General features: G+C 35.4%; 1 protein-coding gene and 2 long non-coding RNA genes across 3 annotated transcripts; 2 read left to right on the forward strand and 1 right to left on the reverse strand.

Annotated features, from left to right (window-relative positions):
• Positions 1 to 7145: 7145 nt before the first annotated feature.
• Positions 7146 to 9165, reverse strand: LOC136817116 (uncharacterized). Its single transcript, XR_010848027.1, has 2 exons — positions 8960 to 9165; positions 7146 to 8692 (listed from the first exon to the last, which is right to left on the reverse strand). It is a non-coding gene; the product is annotated as an uncharacterized lncRNA (long non-coding RNA).
• A 4136-nt stretch (positions 9166 to 13301) lies between these two features.
• Positions 13302 to 24105, forward strand: LOC136817118 (uncharacterized). Its single transcript, XR_010848028.1, has 3 exons — positions 13302 to 13519; positions 21585 to 21662; positions 22200 to 24105. It is a non-coding gene; the product is annotated as an uncharacterized lncRNA (long non-coding RNA).
• Positions 13538 to 20359, forward strand: LOC136817117 (uncharacterized). The gene is made up of 2 exons (XM_067073453.1): positions 13538 to 14442; positions 16219 to 20359. The coding sequence occupies exons 1-2, from the start codon at positions 14111 to 14113 to the stop codon at positions 16979 to 16981; spliced, it is 1095 nt and encodes a 364-aa protein (XP_066929554.1). The 5' UTR covers positions 13538 to 14110; the 3' UTR covers positions 16982 to 20359.
• Positions 24106 to 25818: the final 1713 nt, after the last annotated feature.

Raw genomic sequence — 25818 nt, forward strand, 5'->3', positions numbered from 1 at the left:
CTTACTTTTCAAAGAAAGAGTGGTTCATACTGTTTAGTCAGTGTCTTTTTGTACAATATTGGTGAGAATTATTAATCACATTTATGATTTTACATTTTCTACAGTAGTTGAAAATTTGAACTAAGTCAAAACTATTAAAAAGTTATTTGTTTCAATATAATCTGCAGTGGGGATAAAAAGAGACTTAAATAAAGTTTGAAAAATGCAGTAGAACAAGTGATACTTTTATGGACCTACCTGGTTATGCATTTAACACATCTATAATTGATATCTACGTGACGTGACCATTAAAAACAATCATTCAGAACACAAATAGTGACGATCTATTGAAATTAGTCGTTTGTTTCTTATAAAAAAAACATTTCATGCTCTTGAAATATTCTTTCATATTCAAGACTTTCTGAGCAAAAACAAACATCTAACTCATCAAAAAATTGAGTAATTTGGCTAAGAACATTGATGTATGCTTATTAATAGTGATTCTTATAGATAAACATGCGTTTTTTGAGCTGAAAAATTATTTTTTTACAAAAATCTGCTTGAGCCATCTTTTACCTACTTTCATGCAAAAAATCAGAAAAAAACAATGATCCAATATTTCACAAAGTCGAAAAAACCCTTTTTTTGGCTGGTTTTTAGCTGAAATTGACCCCAAAATTATTTTCCCGAAAATCGAGCTCCGTCACATTCGAGGGTTTATAGTTATACATGTTTGTGCAATAAATCATGAAGAATGAAAGAGCAAATCGCGAGAAAAACTAATACCTAAGTAATTGATAATGTGCTTATAAAAACATATCGAATTTGGCAAGTTTTTTAATGAAAACACGCCAAGAAACCAAAATTTCATTCTAAACACACATATTTTTCGAAAGTAAGCCCTCACGAGCAAAAAAAAATATCTATCTCATAAAAGAATTGAGTAATTTGACTAAGAACATTGATGTATGCTTATTAATAGTGATTCTTATAGATGAACATGCGTTTTTTGAGCCAACAAAATTTTTTGCAAAAATCTGCTTGAGCCATCTTTTACCTTGATGGTACCCACTTTCATGCAAAATCAAAAAATTTAATCCAATTTTTCACAAAGTCAAAAAACCTTTTTTTATCCGTTTTTTGGCCCAATTTCCCAAAATTTTTTTTTTCAAAAATCGGGCTCGTTACATTCGAGGGTTGAAGTTGAATGTTGTTGCAAAAAGAAAAAGAAATCTCGAGAAAAGTAATTCAAAGTAATGACTTGTGCTTATAAAAAAAAATATTTTGCCAGTTTTTTTTTTAAAAACACGCCAAGCAACCCAAATTTCCTGTCTAAACACACATATTCTTCAAAAGTAAGCCCTCATGAGCAAAAAAAGACATTTCTCATAGAAAAATTGAGTAATTTGACTAAGAACATTGATGTATGCTTATTACAAGTGATTCTTATAGATAAACATGCGTTTTTTAGGCCAACAAATTTTTTTTGCAAATATCTGCTTGAGCATCTTTTACCTATGATGGTACCCTACTTTCATGCAAAAATTCAGAAAAAATTAATGATCCAATTTTTCACAAAGTCCAAAAAACCCGTTTTTTAGCTGCTTTTTGGCCCAAATTTGCCCAAAATTTTTTTTTTCGAAAATCGGGATCCGTCACATTTTGCCCACCACCATTTTGGACCTTTGTACCAAAAATCAAAAGATTCCTATGATTCAATCCCGAGAAAAGTTGGTAACAGACGGACGGACGGACGGACGGACGAACACAGGTTAATTTATAGGACCTCCAGGTATGTCCAAAAATTAACTTCTTGTAGAACTGAGCTGCCATAGGGTCCTCCTGGGTTCAGGTACGTACCCCCTAGAATTTTAGTTACTGCCAATCATTTTGGTATCCCCAAATTTTTAAAATTCTAAAGTACCCCCAAACTTTGAGTTACACCTTTTTTAAATACAATAAAGGATTTTCTGCTCTTTTGTCATTTCTGGGAAAATACTTCCATGGTGGCCAGAACTTCTTTTTCAACAAATTCAAGGGTTCCAAGGGTCATTTCTGACTAATTTTCCAGGGTTTCAAGGGTTTTTTACCACAAACTTTCAAGGGTTGCTAGGGTTTTTAGTTGATCTTTGCTAGCTTTCAAGGATTTCAATGAAATATGTTGACAACTGAAGAAAGGTTGAATTTTCAACTCTCAAAGTTGAATCCTCAACTCCCTTAATAAAATGAATAAAATACGCCCTAAGAAGTTTTCTTTAACAAAATCATAAAAACCTTGAAATCTTTCAAACAAATCGGCCTTTTCAATCCCCTTGATCTTAAACAGAAACTCAAAATTATTCTTCAACAGATACTTTCTTTATAGAAGTTGTGGTAAAGAAGGGTCCAACTATAGTTGGGCCTGATGGAGAAAATAATTTATTTTCAGTGCAGTGCTTGATATATTGGCTGATAATTAATAATTTTACAACCACCCATTCTATCACCCAGACCTGCCGATCTCATATAATTCTAGTGACACTCAACAGGTTAAAGGGTAAACCCCTTAAGAATGAGCCTGGAATATCCCCTTAAATCTTCCAAAATATGTTTCTCATTTAATTCACTGATGTTTGTATCCCACACAGTAGGAGAAATTTTGTATTTCTGAAAGCTAAAATGCAACAAAATTTGGAATTTCAAGGGTTTCAAGGGTGTAAATCTTGCACCTCAAGCCACAAAATTGTACTTACAACAAAATCTTTGTAATTTTTTACACCTACTGGTGGGCCAAATTGAAAAGTCCCGTTTCTGTAACGGAAGGAAATCAGAGCCTTTTTTGGTCTATTTTTGAAAAATGGTAAACTTAATGAAAATAGTATTAGTCCTGAATTAAAGCCTTCATAGTACTACTACTTCCAAACCAAAATAAATTTCATAAAAGTTTTTCCTCGTTGAATAATTGAACTTTGAAGGTTCTGTCACGGAAGGAACGCAGCAAAGACATTAAAAAAGACCAAAGTATGCTGATTCAGATTCCTGTGAATTTAAAGAGAATTTTAAAACCAAAATACCACCAGAAGAAACTTATGTCTATCTGCTTGTTATTGAAAAAAGAACTGAGTCAAAAAAATTAATTTCGATGGCTACAGGCCTTTGCAACTGAGAAAGGTCAGTGTCACGGAAGGACACCGTCACGGAAGGAAAAAATTCCTATTTTTCAAAATCAGAATAGCGTAAAAATTTGACTGAACTAGTGGAGTGACACTCATATCATGAATCATGCCCATTTTTACTATTCAGTTCATTTCAAAACCTTGGAACTGTATTTTTATTGTTCAACCATAATGGTGATGATAATTAGGAAATTTTACAGGAAAGATTATATTTTTTAAGCAAAAAACGTAAAAACGCGACCTTGAAGCGATGAGCTACTTCCAAGGCTCAATTATCACATTTCCATGGTGCTGAAGCGTTAGGTTTAGACCGGTTGGGAACAGTAGTTTTGCCGGAAACCGGTTTTTATCTGAAAAGCTAATTAAATTCAGAAAACGCGTGTCAAACAAAAACAAAACATTCAAACTGAGCAAGAATCATTTCACCAACTTAACGCAAAGGAAAAGTTAAAACCAACAAAACAAACAGCGACAACCTTAAACAACACAATTAACAAAATAAAACAAGAACCAAAAAGAACAACCCACAAATAAACAATCTTACATAGACAAACAATCAATTAAATCTACAATTTGCGGAGAAAAACCGTAAGTGAATTTAAAGAAGTGAGAAATAAATGGAAGCGATAGATGAGACCAAAGTCGGCATCAGGTGTGGCCATGAGTAGCTGCCCTGCTACTCTAGAGTCACCCGTCATCTAACGAAAGTTTAGAAAGTGTTGCAATCACAATCTAGAAAAGAAAATATTTAGAAAAGAACGGCATAATCGAAAAGTTGAAAAGTTGGCCCAGGAGCCCGTTCGGGCCGTATCCGAGTGGCTCGAAAGAAAAAGAAGAAGAAATGAGGCTTCAAAAAAAACCACAATTTATATCAATACGGCGGAACTTCTTTACCAATTTTTACTAATGTGAGTTGTAATGACATATCCTCAAACAAGTGGCGCATACCACCACTAGAACTTTCTAATAAGTTCAAACGAGACATTCACAATTTTCAAACTAAAAATGTTAAAATAAAACGACAAATCCGATAAATGTTTTAGATGATGATGATAATTAAATAAAACTAGAGAAGACTTTCTAAGAATAGTGTTATATTGCTAGCAAGGGAATGGAATACCTGCTGGCGTCCATATATTTTTTTCAATGTCTTTTGTAAACGAAAGACTTTTCCGCCTTGTTTCAAAGCACGGTCCATTAAACTCTACCCGCCAAGCTAAAATTTTCCAAAGATGAACTAACCCGTGCTATCCGGATGATTTCAGCACCAAAACAAGAGTAAAACATGGTTGAAGGCAAATTACTAGTGCAAAAAGGAAGACGTACAATCTCAAAGGAAAAACTGTCCCTTCCTCCAGAGCCGCCTGGGCTCAAGCTGTAAGCTTACAGCGTTGTACTGGACCCTTAGTTAAGCTTATTCTGAGCTTCATCTGCTTCATACAGGGCTGATCTGGTTCCTAATGGTCATAAACCTCGTAGGATACTTCTCTGCAATGGATTAGACCCATTGAAGTCCAGCGAAGTGGGCAGAACCAACGAATCTTCACTAAATTAGCTTAAGAACGCTTAAAAAGCTCTTTTTCAGCGTTTTTAAGGCTTTTTTAAGCAAAAAACGTAAAAACGCGACCTTGCAAGCAAGTGAGCTACTTCCAAAGGCTCTAATTAGCATATTTCCATGGTGTGAAGCGATTTTGAGGGTTTAGAACTGGCTGGGAACAGTAGTTTTGCCAGAAAACCGGTTTTTAGGCCTCCAGAGCCGCCTGGGCCTACGCTGTAAGCTTACAGCGCTGTACTGGAGCCTTAGTTAAGCTTATTCTGAGCTCCATACAGGGTTGAGCTGGTTCCCAATGGTTCTAAACCTCGTAGGACACTCTCCTGAAATGGATTAGACCCATTGAAGTCCAAGATTTCTAAAAATAACAAGATATTTTGAATCCGTCACGGAAGGACAATAATTTCAGACCTTGTAAGTGAATGTGAAGGAGGTTGCTTTGGAATCTAATTTCATTTTTTGTTAGGGGGTACCAATAGTTAGAACTTGCAATAATATTAAGACTAGTGTACTTGCACAAAACTGGTGAAAAAACCTTTTGTCTTGAAATTGTCACGGAAGGAATTCGATATTTGAAAAAGTTTTCTGCTTGCAGTACTTTTTTGTTGTTTGACTTATTTCAAAATGAATAAACCTATTAAACTAACTAGGGTATGTACTTGTTTTAAAACACATTTCATTTTTGATTAATCATTTTATTTTTCAAAAGAAGGTCCATTATATTTTAACACTTGTCCTTCCGTGACAAACCTCACTAGTTGTGTTTCGATATAATCACCTGATTACTGTGCGACTCGGTTGATTTAAAAGTTGAAATTGGAAAATTTAAGGGTTATATTTAAAAAAAATCACAGTTACTTATTTTGTTTGTAAAATTTTTGATTTTGTGTTTTGGTTGACCACTTTTCAATTTGGCCCTGGTGTTATCCTTTAATGATTGAGTGCCAAAAACTTAAAAAATGACATAAAAGAGAGATAAAATTCACCTATATTTCCCTTGTGTAAGAAGCCACATTTTTGCCCACTTAACAAATTGTAAGCCACGAATCAGTGCAGCTAAAGAAAACTTTAGCCCTTTGCTGGCAATGTTGAAAAGAAAGTATATTTCTGATTGTTTCCATTATTGACAACTCAGCCTTCAAAATTTCTTGTTAGGGTCAGCCACATGACCAGTAAGCCACATTTTTTTACCCACACCTCATTTGCTTGTTAACTCCCCTTTGAGTAAGCTACAAAAATTCGCCCTTTATGCAATGGATAGCTAATTAGCCTTTTTTAAACTGATGACAAATTCGGGTTATCAGGCAGAACGTTGTGTAATTTGCGTGTAACCTTGGAAAAAAACTGCCTATTTAATCAATGTTAGATAAAATGATAAAATTTCATCCAATCCTATCCTTTTCCTTCCATTTACTGCTTATAAATCAGGTGACAGTTAATCTTGGAATCCAAGGACATTAATAAGAATAGGAGCAAAGAATCCCCAAAAGAAAAAAATATATTGCAATTCCTTTTTCAAAAAACCCTATTGACCTTAATATTGTGTTTTTGCACCATTTAGAGGTGGATTGGCGGGATTGGAGTTTTTACTTTGAACTAATATTTTGTTTGGTTAGTATTGGCCTTTCTCTAACCGGGACGAGATGAAGTTTTTACAAGCTCTTATTTGATTTGGTTGGTTTGGTTGTTAACCAGTAATAAAACAATTTTGTTACTTTTTCTAAAGAACGCATCATTTTTATTACTTCAAATGACCAATTTTTATAAGGTATCTTATAAAAACTCCATCTCATCCAGTCTAACCAGGGGAATAAACAAAACAAAGAAACCATTGGTCCCTTTTTGTAGCCCTTAGTTTTGTTTGCTGTAAACAAGGGGGAAGAAACTGCCACACGCAGACAAACTACTTCCAGTTGCCTCTCTGAATATCCCATTAAAATAGATCCAAAAAAATACTTTCTCACTAACAACAAAAATGAAATCCAGCATGGTTGAAATTAATTGGTTTTCTTTTTTACAAAAGTCAGCGGGTCTTCGTCAGGATACTCATGGACAGTGTCCAAACCCCTACCATCAACAGTGTCAGTTGAGGGTTGACTAGAAAGTTCCATGCCCAATATGGCAAGTCCATACTTATTCCACTGAATTTTGACCAACACCATGATAATGCAGAATAAAAACATTAAGAAAACGGAACCTTGCAATTGCCAGTCTTTTTCAATTTCTTCATAGTAGAATTTTTGCAATATTTCAAATGCCTGCTGGCCATATTGTAATGATGTTCTCGTAAAGTTTTCGAACTTCTCCAAAACTATTTTTTTATCTATCATTTCTTATTAGCCTTTCCTAAAAAGAGAGAAAACAATAGGTTAGTTCTAATAAAGCCAGTGCAGTACAAGTTCTTGAAACTTTCAAACCTTCTGATTTATTCTAATTAATTAATCATGCTTCCAATAATGTTCTTTTCTGTTTTGTTTCTTTTTTGTTAATAAATTATGTCACTGTTTATGGTAAGCAAAATAATAGAAGGTGATACATACAATGTTAAAAATATATAACACTATTTACAAGGTTTGATGAAGCCACATAATGGGAGCCCCCTTTATTTAAGGGGGATTCAACTTTCTAAAAAAGCCTGGATAGAACTTTTTCTGAATAAAATGTGGGATTTGAGCTTTAAGGGAGGGGATTACTTAAAAGTAGGGGAAGTTGATATAGGGGGAGTCCCAAGTGGGGGGGGGGGCACACGTTCTGAAGACGACCATACGTTCGGTCCAAAAAATGACTTCCAAAATCGGACGCTTACAGTGAAGAAATAAGCTACAAAATTTGACATCCTTCCAGTGCAGAAGCCGACAAAAAGTACACCCTTACAGCACCATTCTCTTCATCTGACCTTTTCGAATGGAACACCTCACTTTTAAAAAGGTAATTTTTGAGACATACAGATGGGAAATATACAGATGTACACGAGTGTGAGCTATTGAATAATTTAAGAATTCATTTCATTTGAAAAATTTTCATAGGAACAAGAGGTTATTTGCTACCATTACAGTTCAGGTAGAGATAAAAACATACCCTTACAGCAATGCACTGGTCAAAACATACCCTCACAGTGCAGCACTGATCAAAACATACCCTTACAGTGCAGAACTGGTCAAAACACCCTTATGGTGCACTGGCCTGTACTAGTTGAGCCTTGAAAAACCAACCCTTAGTGCCACGTGTTTGGTAAGTCATTAACCTTGCCCCCCCCAATGAGAGGAGGATGCATATAGGGTGGGGGTTTGGTGGAATATATATGGGGTGAGTTCAGACCCCTCTGAAAACACTATGAGCCATTGTTTTTTACATGGAAAACTGTTTAAAAGTAACATTCAATACCAATGTTATTCCTCAACCTTAACCTTTAAGTTATGAACCAGCTCTTGCTCATCTGAAGAAGGTTGCTCTTTTTTTGCATTTTCAAGTTTCTTTTTCCAATCACTGACAGTTCTTTTACTCAAAGGACCATTAAATGTTTCGACTATTTTGTCAAGCTGCTCTTTTGGAACATTTTCATACATTTCAATCCAAAACTCTTTGCTGTAATCGTCAAATCGAGGAAAGCTTTTAAGCATATTTTTCATCAATACTTTCTGGGTGTTTGTCAGATCCTTGTAATATATAAAGAAATTATGAGATATATCTTCTGCATATGCGTGATCAACCATACTTTTAAGTTCACTCAATCTTCTTTCCTTGTTACGTAGCTGAATTTGTAGTTTTGAATTATCAATTTTTGCTTGTTACATCTTCAGGATTAACTTGTATACCACATTCTTTAGTAGATGGTTTGATAGGTTATTTCCACCTCGCTGTTTTTGTTTCCTGGGAAAGAGTATTGGTCATTTTCTTTATTACTGTCATCGTTTTTATTTGAGTAGTAGTTAGTAACAGTATTATGTTTTTTCTTGGATGCTAAATACTCATTGAGCTTCTCTCTGTCAGTTGGACGTCCTTTCCTCTAAAAAGAATATCCTAATTATAATAATCTTCAATTTTAAACATTAGCTTAGTCATCATTAATTGTAACTGTAAATATTTCAAATAAGAGTTAATAAAAAAATAACTAGACTTAGGCCAAATATAACTCAAATAAAATAATATAAATCTATAGTTAGGTGCAAGGGCATGTTTTGGGTAATTAAGTATTTTGTTCTATTATATATACAGCTACACCCTCACCTCTCCCTTATGGATATTATTGGCATGTAGAAATAAGATTGATTACCTTGTTACTTTTTTTCAAAATGTCAATTTCTTCTGCCATGTTTGAATCAAAGTTGCATTTAATCTGATAGGTACTAGTTATGATTAGACCTTTCAGAAATATAAAATTACAAAATATTTATTGTTAAATGTATTTTGATTTGGCTGGTATGGTCCAGCTCTAGGGCTCGAAATAACGGTCGGACATCGGACATTGTCCGACCCAATTGCTGATGTTCGACCCAAATCGATTCTAGTCGGACATCATGTCCGACCCAATTACTTTTGGTGCCTCCAAAAAATTTGTCAGGATGCGTTGTGATATTTCCAAAAGAAATTATAATTTACATAGAATTAGTAACTTATTTATTTACACACAAAAACTCTCAAAGTTGCGATCATTAGTGTTAGATATTCATTTTGTGTGATGCTTTTTCTCAACAAATGAAAGGATGCTTCAAGTAAAAATCATGGGCTTCTGACCATTAATTGACATTTGTTTAGCTTCTTCGTGATCAATGTGAAAATTCTATCAGAAGCTTGTATTAGACTTGAAGTATACCCCACATAAAAATCAATCGGACATGTCCGACCCATTTTACTTTAAAAGCCTTAGAACATGTCCGACCCAAATCAATTTTTGATCGGACAATGTGTCCGACCACCTAAATATCGTTATTTCGAGCCCTGCAGCTCTGATGATAGAAAGAAGGTCACAAATTGGAAACATCCAAACAGGCAAACATATTTTAATCTAAAAATAGGGCGAATAAATACCCTTCACCAATTTTTAGATTTGTATAACATGTTTTTTTTAATAAGCATATAAAAATCCGAAAACGATGCTTAGGTCGAAAGCTTAGTAAGGCTGAATGCTTGAGGGATGCTTATATCCAAAGCAAAAATTTAGGGAAATACTGAAAAGACTAAAAATTCCAGCCAAAAAAAGCCAAAATCAGGAAAAAACGTAGGCTCAAGGTAATGCTTGCCATACTGTATGCTTAATTTTCCCCTGTATCTGAGCCCAGAATATGCTTACAAGTGCAATAATACTTATAAAAAAACACATGTAGTTTGTTTAATTTTTCGGACCAAAAGGCGATTATTGGATTGGACATGTCTGACGTGGCGTTTTGTTATTGAGATATTAAAAAGGTCCAAGTTTTTGAGCCACCTAACAGTTTTGGCAGTTTTGATAGATTTTGAGATGTTCGATTTCCATACTTTTTATCCCATACTTTTTATCCCATACTTTGCAAAGAGAATGAAGAGCATTCCAGGCTTTGGCTTTCTGACGTTCGTACCTTGAAGTCGGGTAACTTGCATCAGTGGAGGGAAACTTGCATAGCCATCAAATGACTGACCAATCATAGCAGCAAAATTTCAAAGCAGCTCTACTCTACGATTTTTGTTTTGATTTAGCTTTGTATTTTAATGACCAGCTAAGTCATTCATTTGAGGGCTATAATGCATGTTAGTCTCCAATGATGCAAGTTACCTGATCTCACGGCACAGTATTGCATGTGATCTGTCGTGTTTCAGTGTAACTTTACAAGATAAAGAAAGTTGTCGACTCGTTTTAATCTCTGAACCATCAGTTTGTTGTCATTAGGGCATTAGGGGGTTGATACCAATAAATTTTGTTTTTTGACATGATGAATAGATTAACATTTTGACATGCCAGTTCCACAGCACACAGAAGAGTATCGTAAGTTGGTCTAATGTCGACATCCGTCTTCTAATTTCGACACCCTTCTTTATGGATAGGAATAATACCGGGTGTCCCAGAAAAAAGTTCCGCTCTTTGAAGTGAATTTTATCGAGCTCTATGAGCTTTTAAATAATGAATCTTTTTGCATTGGAAAGAGGAAGGATAAACTTAAATTTTGAGGGGTCATTTATTAAATTAAGTCAACTTGATCAAAAGTTATAGCCTAAATGCTAAAACATCACTTTCAAAAAAGTCAAAAAAAGACGAAAAAAGAGGAGATTAAATCATCATAAAGAAAGCACTTCTTTTGCCAATTTATTTTAAGGTCAAAGTTTTTTCCATGCAGTTCTTTAAGGTGTCTTTATTTTATTGTTAATTCCTTTTCTTTTCTTTGTCTAATTTAACGAGCTCCCATGGGCATAATCAAGGGGCACGATGCTTTTTCAAACTCCAAACATTCATCAAAATCTTACCAAGAGTTTTCAAAGCTTTTTGTGTCTTTGTCTTACAATGAATTTAATCCCCTCTTTTTTCGTCTTTTTTTGACTTTTTTGAAAAGTGATGTTTTAACATTTAGGCTATAACTTTTGATCATGTTGACTTAATTTAATAAATGACCCCTCAAAATTTAAGTTTATCCTTCTTCTTTGCAATGCAAAAAGCTTTATTATTTAAAAGCTCATAGAACTCGAGAAAATTCACTTCAAAGAGCGGAACTTTTTTCTGGGACACCCGGTAGGAAGGTCGAAATCACTGATAGACTAAAGATTTTTTCCTCTCATCGTGCTAATCAAAGTCAATCAGCGATTCTGACCTTCCTCACTTTCTATTGTTCCTATCTCTAAAGAAGGGTGTCAAAATTATAAGACAGATGCCAACATTAGAGACCAACTTACAGTGTGAGCAGCCTTGAAAAAATATGATTTTCCAATAGCAATAAGGGACCATTCCAAAAGTACGTACGCTCTGAGGGGGAGGGGGAGGGTACGACCAAAAGCGTACGAGGGGGAGGGGGAGGTCAGGTAGAAAGGTATGTACGCTTTGACATTTTTATATCATCAACAAAGACAAACAGAAGTTGAAATTGTTTCAATTTTTCTCAAAATCCCCTAATTTACCTTTGTATACTCTTTATTTAATATGATCTAAAATTTTTGAGGGGGGGGGTCATTTCAAAAGCGTACATACACGAAAGGGTAATGCCAAAGCGTACGAGAGCGTACAAGGGGGGAGAGGGTGGTCAATTTTCACTGATTTTGAGCGTACGTACTTTTTGAATGGTCCCTAAAGAAATATTGTGTGTAACCTAGATCAGAGTTGTTCAGAAGGGGTTCTCCTATAAGATTCCAGCCACTTTAACCAGAAAAATAACAGGACAGGAGTGTTCAAAAATATGTTTCAGAAGGTTACCAAGAAAATTTTTTCAATGTCTCGGGCAAGTTAAGGCCTGTGTAAAAAATTAACGAATCAATCAAATAATGCTTTGGCTTTTTGGGAAAAATTTTTGATTTTTCTCACTCGTCATATTAATACCTTTTCAAAAAGTCCTGGGCCAAAAATTGTGTTTCCAGCCTTGCCATTTTGATAAAATTAAGGAAACTGGAATATTTATCCAAATGAGCTCAAATTTGGTACAAAGGTAGGATTTATAAACATCTCTTGTTTCCAAAAAATTGATGATGTCAGCATTTTTTTAGAAAAAACGAAAATTGTTGATTTTTGCTGACGTCATCAATCTTTTGAAACATTTTTTTTGGAAATGAAAGATATTTATCCACCCTACTTTCGTACAAAATTTGAGCTCATTTCAATAAATATTCCGGGGGTTATTAGTATTTAAAATTTTTGCTGATGTCAGCCAAAAAGTGTTTTGCCTTAAATTTCCCTAAATAGCAGAAACAGAATTTTTGGCCCAGGACTTTTCTGAAAGGTATTAACATGAAGAGTGAAAATAACGAAAAATTTTCCCATAAAAAGGGGTGGAATAACTGGCCGCCACAGCCGTTACGATTTATCGAATTTTTTGCACAGGCCTTAACTTGCCTGAGCCTGAGGTTTTATCCTCTCCTAAATAATACTTCCCCCGCCCAGCAGCTATACCGTTATACGTATACCCTGCCTCGCTATATAACACTTGCACAGCATCAAGTCAAGAGTGATATAATAATCTGCACAATATTTATAATCTTGTACCGTAGCTCAATAGTTTATAGCTAAAAGCATAGCTACATGCATAGTCAGAAATTTCCTGCATTTAAAAGCTCTCTTCGCTTTCTGATTTGAATGATGGCGCTGCGATCTCTACCTTCACCTTTCCCCTCATTAAAGGCATAATGTTGAGCTGCAGCTTCTGGACTAATAGACAGATAGAATAGCCAGATAGCCTGATAGCTACCCTGGACTTGACTGAACACACTGGCACTGGGAAACAAATGACAAACTAGAGAATAGAAGAAGCTCGCTTGAAAGCAAAAGTCATGAACATGAACATTTTAAACTTACATGAACATTAAATCGCAGAAAAGCCATCTAATATTAGTCTTTTAGTTCCCCACAGCCTGAACCTGAACTGAGCCAACATCCAACTGAGGCAACATTGACATTGACCATTCAGGTGCACGTGTGGTGCGGATTGTGATTATGGATGGATATGGCGTACGAAATGCACTTTAAATAGAGTAATACTGTTTCTGACAAAGAAACTAGGTTTTCCAGGGGCAAAAGGTTGTTTTCGTATCCGATACCCCGATTTTCGTATCCGATATCCCGATAAATTTAAGAAAACATGTTTCTCGGTAGGGAAGAAAGGTTTTCAATTTTCAAGCATGAAGAAAGCAGGCAACGAAACCAAACCATCAAAAAACACAAGTGGTAAGAAGAATAGTTCTTTTAATATTCAAAGTAGTACACATGTACGATTTTTTTTGGACTCATTATTGCTATCAAAACTAAGGATCACATCTGTTTGAATCGAATGACAGAATGAAGTTGAAGTAGTCATGTGTTGTTTTAACTGTCTTTTGGCTTTGTCATTCCATCATCATCATCAATAATCATGTCTGACAGAATTGCGAGGGCTGGAACATTAGGCCACGAAGAAGTTTTAGAGGACATTGAGTTGTACATTCGTGGCTTAGCTAGATCTTTTCCTGAAACCAAAGATCCAGAATTTGAAAAAAAGCTTAATCAAGCCAATGTGAATGTTCAAAGGTTAGCTCAAGGCAACACAAACGAGGCTAATGTACAACGAGTACATGGTCTTGTTTCTAGATTAAAATCGAGATATAATGCACTCCCTTTGGCTTCTGTTAATGAAGAAAAAAAGTCTCGTTACAGCAAAAAGACAGTTTCTGGGAAAAAGGAAATAACCCATATGACATTGACATAACACATTTGAAATTCCTTTTGTCCATTGGACATAATGTCAAAGAAATTGCTGAAAAAGGGTTACTTGGTGGCTCTATGCATAGAAACACTCTGACCAGATTCATGAAAGACAATAACATTCCAACACCAAGGGAGCGCTATTCTATCATTTCCGATGATGACCTTTTGATTCTCATCCGAAAAATAGCTTTAGATTTTCCGAACTCTGGTATTCGTGAGGTTACTGCTCTTCTTCGGACTGGAAATCCTCCTCACATTGTTCAACGTGACAGAGTAGCTAGATTACTTTCTTTCTCGAATCCAGAGGCAACTGCAAGAAGATGGGCACAAGTGGTGCCACGTAGAGTTTACAGTGTTCCAACTCCTAATCACCTGTGGCACATTGATACACATCATAGTTTAATCAGGTTATACTTAAAGATTGATTTCTGCAAAATTAATTAGGCGGTCATCGAAAAATTGTTCTATTCGCGTCACCCGCCCGCATCAAATTTTTCGCTGATTTCCCGGTGCAGAGATGCGGGAAAAAATCTGGGAAAAGCAATTTGTTCTTTTAAAGTATAGCTTTTTTCTCAATTGCTCTGACAACCATTGAAAAATAGTTTTGCTCGCGTTACCACCCGCCCCTGAGTTACTGGCGTGATTAAAAAAACCCGGGAATGTTTTTGACCGCCCGTCCGCCCGCATGCATTTTTAACACCCGTAGCGACGCGAACAGAGCATTTTTTCGATGACCGCCTTATTCAGTGGCCTTTTGAGAGCAGGGGAAAAGTTAAAGTATTAGGACTCTCTTTACTGTTAAATTTAGCGTCGTAGCTTTTTGTAATGCTGATATATACCAAATTCTGTCAAATTCTATTATAGCAACTATCTGGTCTGCAAAGTAGCTAGAGTTATTTTTTTTAACAGCACTCAGGTTTTATTTATAAAATTTAAAGGCCAGATAGTTTCTATGATGGAATCAGAAAATCAGAGAAGGTATGTCAGCACTACACAAAGTAACAGTTGTATTCCTGTTTCAACATTTCAACGTGTATTATCAACCTGAATTTCATTTTGATATCTGGCAATAAAAATGCTTATGTTGGCCAGAAGAAACTGTTTCCAGTGTCTAAACCCCAAAACTTTGAAAACATGACAACAATAGACCTTTTCATAAATCACGTCACAAACCGCTACAAAATTCAAAATTAATTAAAAAAAAATTTTTTTCAATGAAAGTATCAAAAACGTATTGAGAAAACTTATTTTTCATGTATTTTAAAGAGAAAAATATTACATATTTTTCTTTTTAATTTTTTGAGCAAGAAGAAAAATTATTGAAAAAAATAAATGAGCACCTAAATGTATTTTTTTTGTATCGTTTTTCTAAATGTATTTTAAAACAAAATAAAAACAGTATTGTTTTTTATCAAAGAAAATGTGTTATTTTCACATTGGTAAAAACATATTAAACTTATGTATTTAATAACACAATGCTCCAAAATATTTATTCAATATTGTACAAATTTGTATTATTGGAGTATTTTTCCAATATGGATAAATCAGAGCCCTCAAAAAAAATTGTTGTGCAGCAATCTTTGGAATAATTTGTCAAATTCTATCTTTTAAAATACATTTTTATTGCGTTTTTTAAACTTAACAATTGTAACCACACAAGGGAAATCATACCTAAAATTGTTTAAGTGTGATGAAAGTAAGATCCACAGTATCCTTATATGGTAAAGACTCTGATAAGTTTGAAGATGAGTAAAATTAGTAAGACTTTAGGCTGGTTGAAATGGTTGATGGCATAACTCAAATCAAATATAATAAAAATGGGTAAAAGTGAAAAGAGGAAATTACTCTAATCCAAAAAATAAAAAAATATGACAAGCTAAAAACAAATGTTTATAAAAATATGTTTAATGTCCAAGGTTAATTGTAACACCATGGTAATTGTTTGAATATGAGGCAAGTGATGTTTGTGACGTAATTTATAAAAAGGTCTATTTGAAGCTGCCTTTTCCATTACATGACTAAATTTATTTTTTTTCACTGAAATAACTTCCAAAGGCTGTAGATGTCCCCTAAAAATTTCCACTTTGAGAACTAAGTTTAGAACTATTCAGAAATCTCATGAAGTAAGGGTTCATAAAGTTTGTCACCAAGATTTTTAAGCTGTTATCTTTTTTCTCTATCAGGTGGAACTTTGTCATACACAGTTGCATTGATGGTTTTAGTCGCTTTATTATATATTTAAAAATTCATACAAATAACCTGGCAAAAACAATGGTGTGTGACTTTATTGAAGGCGTTAAAGTGTCAGGTGTTCCAAGTCGTGTAAGAGCAGATCATGGCGGGGAATTTGTTCATGTCAAATCTTTGATGGAGTCTCTGAATGGGCCTGACCATAACGCTTTTATATCTGGAAAGTCTGTTCATAATGTCCGCATTGAACGATTATGGAGAGACGTGTTCTGTAAGGTATCCAATAAATTTTACAACATTTTCAATATAATGGAAAAAAACGGCATCCTTGACATTGAAAACGAAGTTCATATTGCAGCTCTCCATCATGTTTTTGGCTTGAGGATTCAAAATATTCTTTCAACGTGGCGTGACGCACATAACCACCACCCTGTCAGCACTGAGCACTACAAAACACCCAGGCAACTATGGTTTCAAATTAATCAAATGGAGTCAAAACGTAACACAGCCATCAGTAATATCTTTCAACGTGATCTGGGAGAGGTTCTCCAATTACTTGCAAGATTCAAAGGCACACGTGATCTTCCTGAGCCTGACTCTATCAAAAAAGTGCTTCCAAGAATCATGCTACCTCTAAACAGTTTGGAACTTGAAGAGTTGAATAGGACTGTATCTGTAGACTCTGAAAGTGAGCATGAAGGTGTTGATATTTATGTGAGGGTGTTGGAATTTGTGGCTAGATGTATTAGGAAATAAATTTCGTTAATTTTTTTTTTGAAATGGATATCGTATTTTGAACATTTGCTGCAAACGTTGTTGCCCTTTTTTCTCAAAATCAAGAGAAAGTGAGTTACTTCCTTTTGTCAGAAAGGGGCAGAGTTGTGCCGTTGATCTAAAAACGATAGTCATATATTGTGTAAAAGTAACCAAAGCCAATATCATATCGTATCATACTATATTATATATACATATATCTCTTTATTATAGGGCTAGTCTAAAAATGTAGAACAAGATTGTTACCCGGGGGGTAATTAGGCAAAAATGGATGATGGGTATGACTCTCTCAAAAATCGAAAAAGAAAATTCAAAAAGTCTCTCTAAGGGTCCGCTTTTCAGCAAAAATCGGTCTCTCTAAAGGTCGGTTTTCGGAGGTCCCGTCCGCACATACCCCTCATTCGCCAACCCTAGTACCCACCCCCCCCCCAGGTCTACACTTCTATGAGCAATTATTGTTGCTCTTGTCATTGTTGACTCTGGTTTCTTGTAGATTTTCCATTTCTGTGCGTTTCTTGTTCGATCTGGTTGTGCTGCTGTGATTTGGTGTCCATTGACTGAGATGGCTTTATATGGCAATTGATCGAAGGGTGGTTTGGATTCGGTGTTCTGTTGTTTCAGGAGAACAGTGTCCCCTAACTGGATGCTGTGATGCTTCACATATGGCTTGTTGTCTTTATGATGGTGAGATTGCTTCCTCTTCTGCATGATCTCATTCTCTTCTCATTCTGCTTCAGTGATGTCTTTTCTGCTGGCTGTGGTAGACGTGGTAGAACATCCTCAGTATTTTCAGGTCTGCCTCCGTCTTTGATGTTTTGGATTTTCTTTGGGTCCGATGTCACACGTTTAGAATGGAATGTTCGACCAAACTATTTGATTTTTGTCTGTCTGAACGTCAATTTGGATGGTTTGAGGATTGTGCCATTCTTTTTAAAATAATCCAGGAATGCCTCGAGGTTTCTATAATAATGATCATTCCAGTCTCTTCCATAGACTAGGATGTTGTCATGCAATGTAGTAACACCTTGGAGACCAGCAAATGCTTTCTGTATCTGATTGTGGAAGACGCCGCTTGAGGCTGTAAGTCTAAAATGCAGAGTCTCTCAATTTTTGTAGACCTTCCTGTGTTTTGAAGATGCTCTTTTCTTTGGATTTCTTATCTACCTGGAGTTTATGGTAACCCCAGCCTATGTCAATTTAGCTGAAAATCTTTGTTTCCTTCAAGTCGTGGCGGATCTCCTGTAGTGTTTGAAATCGTGAAATCGGGTGCGCTTCATTCCAGCATTGCGTGGTGTATGTCTTTGTTCATCCTGATTTGGCCATTACTTTTGTCTTTTATCACAACGTTTATAGCTTTTCCACACGTAGTCATAGCGTTCCCGTGTGTCCACATCCGTTATCACTCCCTGTGTTTTCAGGAATTATTTGGCCTGGGTATGATGTCTGGCTCTTCCAGGGGGTCCCATGGCGCTGTTGTAGTGTTCAGGTGTGATGGTGTGCTCACTGCCTGTGGCCGCGAAGATTGTGTGTTTTGTGCCGCTTATCTTGACGTCGACCCATTTGTCTGCTGGCGTAGTCATCTTCTTCATGGCATTGGGTGTGGAGTGGTTTTGGTTTGAGTCATTTTGTTTTAACGTTGTGAAGTGATCTGCGTTGATTCGTTTGATCGTCTTCTTTCCAGGACAGGTGGCATTCTTTACCATTTTCTAGGCATCTCCTTGACTAATGGCTGGAATTGAACCTGTTGCGGGATATTTTGTGTCTGTTGCTATATTTCCCTGCCTTTTTGAGCTTCCTTACGTCATCTCGTCTATCTCCTCTTGTGACATGTTGTATTTGTGCGATTCGTGTCGAACACGTTTGACATGTGTCGTCTTGTCTCGGCCTGCTTCTCGTGCTTGGACCCATCTGGAGAGTTTCTCTAGGTTTGGATCCTCAGCATGTGCTTTCTCTCTCAGGCTTACGTTATTCATGCCGAATATGGAAGCGTCCTTTATGGCATTTTCTGTGGTGTAGGGTTTCTTGTCAAAGTTCAAGGACTAAACTAAACAAACAAGGATTTTTGACGTTTTCGAGCACTTTCTGAAAGTAACTTTTTTATTCAATTGAGCATAACTTTTGATCTAATGAATCGAATTAAATAAATGACCCATCAAAATTTAAGTTTATCTTTCTTCTTTCCAATGAAATAGGAGTGGTTCTTTTAAAAATTTTAGATTTTGAGAAAATTAGTTTCAAAGAGAGAAACTTTTTTGTGGCGCACCCGGTACAATTATATTTTGTTATAATTTGGTTTTTCGGTGTGATGAAAATACAGTTATTTATGCATTATATATTGCTCTTAGTTAATATTCATATTGTATACTGATCTCATAATGATGTTCGTTTTGGTTAACTTCAGTTTCGTATTCTTGTCCACTTTAAATATTCCGTCGTATTAATTGACTACGTATTGTCTTTTTCAACTCGAGGTGGGTGTGGCACGAAAAGAGATTGCTATAAGAAAGGGTGCAACTTCTCCTACCTGGACGAAAACCTGTCGTACTATTATGCCAAACAGAGGTTCTTCATGCTTTTTTCGATCATGGATTGCCACCGCGTCCACCGTATTACTTTGTTTGTCTTTTGAGATATCTCGAGTTCTTAGCCTCATTCGAATATTTGTCTTAGTTTGATATGGTTCACGTGTTGTCTCTACTATCAGTATATCAATTGTGTATCTTATCCATTCGTTCGTACGTAAGTATACTTCACAGCATGTTCGTTTGCGATATGTTCCATTTCGAATGTTTGTAACATGAAAAGAAAAAACAACGAATTTTTAGGTTAACTCAACGTCCAAAGAGGTCCACCGAGATGTGTTTTTAAAAAAGTGTACCATTTTTAAAGTATGCAAGCACCATTGTGTGCTAGACCCAGATTTCTACATCCGCCCTGTTGGCGCCCTCTCTATGGTGGGCGGAAAACGTGAAGGAACTCCTTTTCGCATTACCTACGAACCTGCGAAAAAACGCTTGACCATACGTACCAGATAGTAAGGCAACCGTGTTTAGCCAATTTTAGGGTCATTTCAGGCTCCAAAATTTTATAAAAGGGCTCTGCCCCCTAGAACCTCAGCTTGGGGCCTTAAAGTGCTCCCAAACCCTGGGTAAGTTATTCTCGTGTTACGCTTGTAAAATTACCGACCAACTGGAACCTCCTTATTTGCAGCACTGAGTAAGGTCCATATCATATGGGCATGTTTTTTATTTTTGTTTGAATTTTTATGTTTGAATTTAATGATTGTTAACCTTTCAAAATATGGAGAAAAGAATTTTCTAGCTTTAAACTAGTTTAAAGATATATTTGACTTCAATTGTACATTGTTTTCATTGTTTCATTATATTTGACCATCTTAAAATCGCTAGGAATGAAAATAAATTGATTAGATTGGATGAGAAAGTCCTTTAGCAGTAACAGTAGTATTATTTATTTTTCATGATTGTAATAGTAAAAATGATACAAAGATTTAGGTTCAATGATATAATAAACTAAACAATGCTAGAATGGAGACCTCATATCAGCAAGATATTCGAGATGGGCCACCTTTTTGTAATTCAAAGGAATACTAGTATAATTAGGAAGAATTTCTTTAACTACTGAACACGTAAAAGACTTAAAACAGACAATAAAAATGATAGACTAAAACAAAAAGCAAAAACCTAAATTAAAAATTATCTAAAAACAGATAAGTCTTTTTTGAGCAATAAGGTTTTTTTTTTTTTTGGTAGAAAGATAGATTTCATTTTGTCATTTTTCGCGATTGACTTGGTATTTTTTTCGAATTTTTCATTTCGCATTTTCTTACTATTGTTGCCATCTTTTCTATTTTCATATTACATTAGCCTTCAGGTAGGTCAATTCAGCATGTAGCTTGTTTTTTTTGCTCAAAAAGAGTCAATAAAATTGTCATATTTGAATTTTTGGAAAGGTTATCAAAATCGAATGCTCTTAAATCAAAGGATTTGAGAAGGAAAACTGAATAATAAATTTGTCAACTCCCTATTGAAAATTCTACCCCCTATTTTCTCCAACGCACCATTTAAACTGTGCCCCTCATCCAAAGGTTTTGCCCCAAAAGTTAACCTCCTCTTTTTGAATCTAGGGGAGGAAGTGCCCAATTTGTTCATAATAAGTTAATTGTTTTGCTGTGTAAATAAATTCAAGATTTTTCTTACCATGCATTATGGAAAAGTGAACATTATTTTCTCTCTGTCATCTCAAAAAAAAAAGATGCTTTATTTTTTTAGTGTGGCCCCCTCAATATGACTTCTGAAAGAAAAAAAACTCAAACGGGACATTTTGCTGTCAAACCTGTGACCCCTTAATCATAAAAAAATTTGAATACTAATGCGTGCATTAATAAAAATTATTTTGAATCTTAAAGAAACTACTTTTTGATTCCTTTGTTTGGTGTGAATTATAAGACCAGCAGCTATATATATCCTTCTTCCAACTTTTATGGGTTAAGTCATAAACAGAAAAGTTGGACTCCTTCGAATCATTGATTAGAAAGAGTTTTATCTATTTTGTCTTCTCGTTTCAGATTCGACGAGGCATCAACCGTCAACAAAATCTACACAAAATATCTGTCTGCAGCCTCTTTGAAAGAGAACGGTCTTTGGTAAGTGGAAAAATTTAGATCCAGTTAGGTTAGCACGTGCGACAGTAAATAAAAAGAGAAATATGAACATCTATCAATATTTTATAAGGCATTTCTTCATAAGTGATGTCGAACGAACTAAAATCAGCCTGTTACACCCTGGAAGTTTTAGAATGATTCTTTACCCCCTGGTAAAAAAAAATTCCTTAGACCCTCTGGGGTCTGGCCTCTCTATCCGCTGTATGGATGGATATAAAATGAAATGGCCCATTGTTTACTGTAAATTTTGTATTCTCCATTCTGTACTATAAAAATGAAAATTAATATAAAATAAAATTAAAGATCATATTTTTAGATTGCACTAGCGAAGCACCAGCGTTAGTGATTGTCCATATAGTGCATACGCAATAAATTTCCAAATATTTGACAACCCCTTGTACGCAGAGAACCCCCTCTCCCCCTTTCACTGCGTACGTACTATGTGGATGGCCCCTTCTTCTTTTATGATACCTGCTTTAACCATAGCCTATTAGTAAAGCACTTCCATTTCCATTTCAGCTATCAACTGAACGATGGATATGAAATGGATGAGACTCTAAATACCAATGATACTGAAAGTGATAAGACTACCACGGGAGAAAATATAATGCATAACTTCAATTGGTGGATCGAGAAGATTGCAAGAGACCTAAGGATGCTATGGCTTTTGATGAAATCTTTAGAACAGTTCATGTATTAAAATTATTATTGACAGACAATCCAACTCAGACGTTTACGATGAAGTAACCATTGAATAATATCTATTTAGATAATAACCGTATGATAACCCTCTTTTTGTACAGGGTACTTTTATTTGAAAATTCCACAAGCTGCCCCTTCTTTTGAATTTAGTAAAAATTTCAAACCCCTCATTTTCGGGGGGTGACCAATGTATTTTTTATTTTTTAGCCCTAGAATAACTTGTGACTTTTTGGACCTACCTCGGAGGTCCTATAAATTAACTGATGTCCGTCCGTTCGTCCGTCTGTTACCAGCTTTTCTCAGGATTCGCTCATTAGTTTTTTCTGATTTTTGGCACAAAGATGCATAATGGCAATGCCCAAAATGTGACGGAGCCCGATTTTCAAAAAAAAAATTTTCCGGCCGAAAATGCCGGAGATATGCCGGAAAAACTGTTTTTTTGGCATTTTATCGAGATTTTATCATTAGTTTTTTCTGATTTTTTGCTCAAAGATGCGTATTAACAATTCATAAAACATGGTCGAGTCCGAATTTTGAGAAAAAAATTTTTCCGGCCGAAAATATGCCGGAAATCGCTGTTTTTCTGGATTTTTATTGGACTTTTTCCTTTAAATTGGTTGTTTTTTCATTCAAAAACATTATTAATAGCAATGCTCACCATCAAGCATGTTTCACTTTTCAATAAAATTGATTTTTGAAGCCGGAACTACTTAAAAATCGCCGGAACAACCTATTTTCGCCGGAAAGAAAGTATTTCTTGAATTTCTCGAGCTGTACTTATATTCTTTTATGAAATTTTGCACACTGATGCAAAATGACAAAACCTAAAATGTGACGGAGCCCGATTTTCGAAAAACATTTTTTTCCGGGCGAAAATGCCGGAAATATGCCGGAAAAACCGGTTTTTTTGACATTTTCTCGAATTTTCATCTTTAGTTTTTTCTGACTTTTTGCAGAAAGATGCGTATTCGCAATGTTCAAAACATAATCGAGTTCGATTTTTTTAGAAAAATTTTTTTCCGACCGAAAATGACGGAAATTGCCGTTTTTGTAGATTTACATTGGATTTTTTCGTTTTATATCTTTGTTTTTTTTCAAACAAGAACATTATTTATAAGAATTTCCACAATTAAGCATGGTTTCAATTTCCGATGAAACTGATTTTGGTACAGAACATCCGAGAAATGCCGGATTTCTTGAATTTCTCGAGTTGTTCTTGTATTATTCTGCATTTTCATACTATTGTTGTCATACGATTATTTTTCAATTGTCTTATTACATCAATCTTCAGGTAGGTCCATTCAGCATGTAGCTTGTTCATCATGAATTTTGAAACCTAGTAAAAACTAAACTTACGCAAGAATTGCGACTTTTCCAGCTACTCTTTTGTGCTTAATTGTTGGGGGGTCAATAAGCAGGGGATGGTACTCTGGGAGAAAAATGGGGGGTATTATTGTAGAGGAATTTTCGGGTGGTTTTCCCAAAAACCCCTATGAAAATAAAGGTTTGGGCAAAATGGGGGGGGGGGTCATTATAAAATGCTATTGGAGTGATTTTTTTCCGAAAAATTGCAAAGTGAAAAAAACCCCTACAAGTAAGTACAAAAGAGTAGGCACAATTTTTCTTTGATACGTGTTTTATATTTTTTGTTATTTTTTCTATTAATCGTTTTGACCTGATTAAATTCTTTTCAAAATTCGAAATATATGTGAAGAAACGAGAATCCCTTTCAAACTATATTTAACCAGGAGATCTTTCGGCCTTATTGGTACATCAGCACTGCGTATCTTGTATATTTTTGAGATATGTGTACCTTTTTTTGTTTCTTACCTCTGTAAAGCAACAGCATTAGCTCTATTTATACTGAGACAATCAATTTGTCTGAGACGTGCAATAATTTAGAAAATGAGCCTTATGGAGGAGTGCACTTTTCATTCATGTTTCAATAAATAGGATCTCTTCCACAGATCACATTTTAAAAACTACTCGTCTCAGTATAAATGGAACTATTCTTTCAATCGAGAGTGAGCAATTGCCGACTGAATGGTACGATCTTTCACTACTGTGCCTCATAACATAATGCAAGTCGAAGTGAATGTTAAAATTACAAACAATAGGCCTTTTGATAAATTATTTTAATTTCAACGACTACAGTAAAACCTCTAATTAACGGACACTCTAAAAGGCGGACACCTCTGATTAGCGGACAATTTCATTTTCCCCGGCCGTGTCCTAGTCAAATCCTCATAAAAAAGTTTCTAAAAGGCGGACACTCAATTAGCGGACCCTCTGATTAGCGGACAAATTTTTTCGCACGAAATGGCCAAAACCCCTATTTTAGCTCTCCAATTAGCGGACATTGAATGTCAAACGGGTCACAGACGTCCAAAATTGAAAAAAAAAAATTTTTCTTTCAAGCACTTATTAGTCTTATTATTCAAATTATTTCTACAAATTTCCAGTTTTCCCTCGACCCATTCAACAAATTTAGGTGGGCCAAAGAAATCATAAATCACTGGTACTTCAAGTCCGTACCCACCACCTCGATTTAACCTCTTGCCAGTCACCCGAGCTCTTCTATGGCCTAGTGTCTGCAGATAAGTACTTTAGACTCCAATTTTGTATTTTCGACACCCTGGAATGGCCTAATTTCAAAATTGGAGCTCCGAGATCAAAAGTTTCTAAAAGGCGGACACTTCTAATTAGCGGACACTATCCCCTTTCCCCGATGGTGTCCGCTAATTAGAGGTTCTACTGTATCATTACCAAGGTGATTAAATCCCTGATACTTTTATGCACCCCCTTCTCACAGACCCACTGGAAAAATTGGCCAAAATATCGTCCCTGGTGGAAAATTATCCTCCAATTTTTGTCTCCACTGAAAATAATCAGATAAACAAATCCTCACTGCAAAATATTATGCTATTATTTTCCCATCCCCACTGAATTTTCTGACTTGAAAATAAAAGAATAGAAAAAAAACCCAGCCATAAAAAATTGTGGGAATATCAAACCCCCTTCGAATGCCAGTCCGTTTTTTCTGTCCCCACTGACTGAAAAAATCCTACCGGGTCTGTGAGAACAGGGGGTGTTTTTTATGAATGAGTTTTGAAGACGAGATACAGTGGTTAGCCCTTAGCATTGAGGTCGTCAATTAAACGACAATTTAAAATCGACCATCACAAAAATCAACCAAAAATATCAATATTAGCTACATCAAGCACCTTTAATATTGAAAAGAAATCCTAAAGATAGGGTACTATGTTTGTTAAGGGATCGGCCCCCTCTTACAATTTTATTTTTCAGCATAGTCTAGCCTTTTTAAAAAGAGCTAAAAAATACAGAGCTTTTAGCGAACAAACTGGTTGAAAATTGAAATTTTTCTCCTGTCATCGCAAACTATGGTTGCGCTTCCTAAATTTCCTTAATAACATTA

This window comes from Clytia hemisphaerica, unplaced genomic scaffold, assembly GCF_902728285.1.
Source record: "Clytia hemisphaerica strain Z4C2 unplaced genomic scaffold, Clytia hemisphaerica genome assembly, whole genome shotgun sequence".
NCBI lineage: Eukaryota > Metazoa > Cnidaria > Hydrozoa > Leptothecata > Clytiidae > Clytia > Clytia hemisphaerica.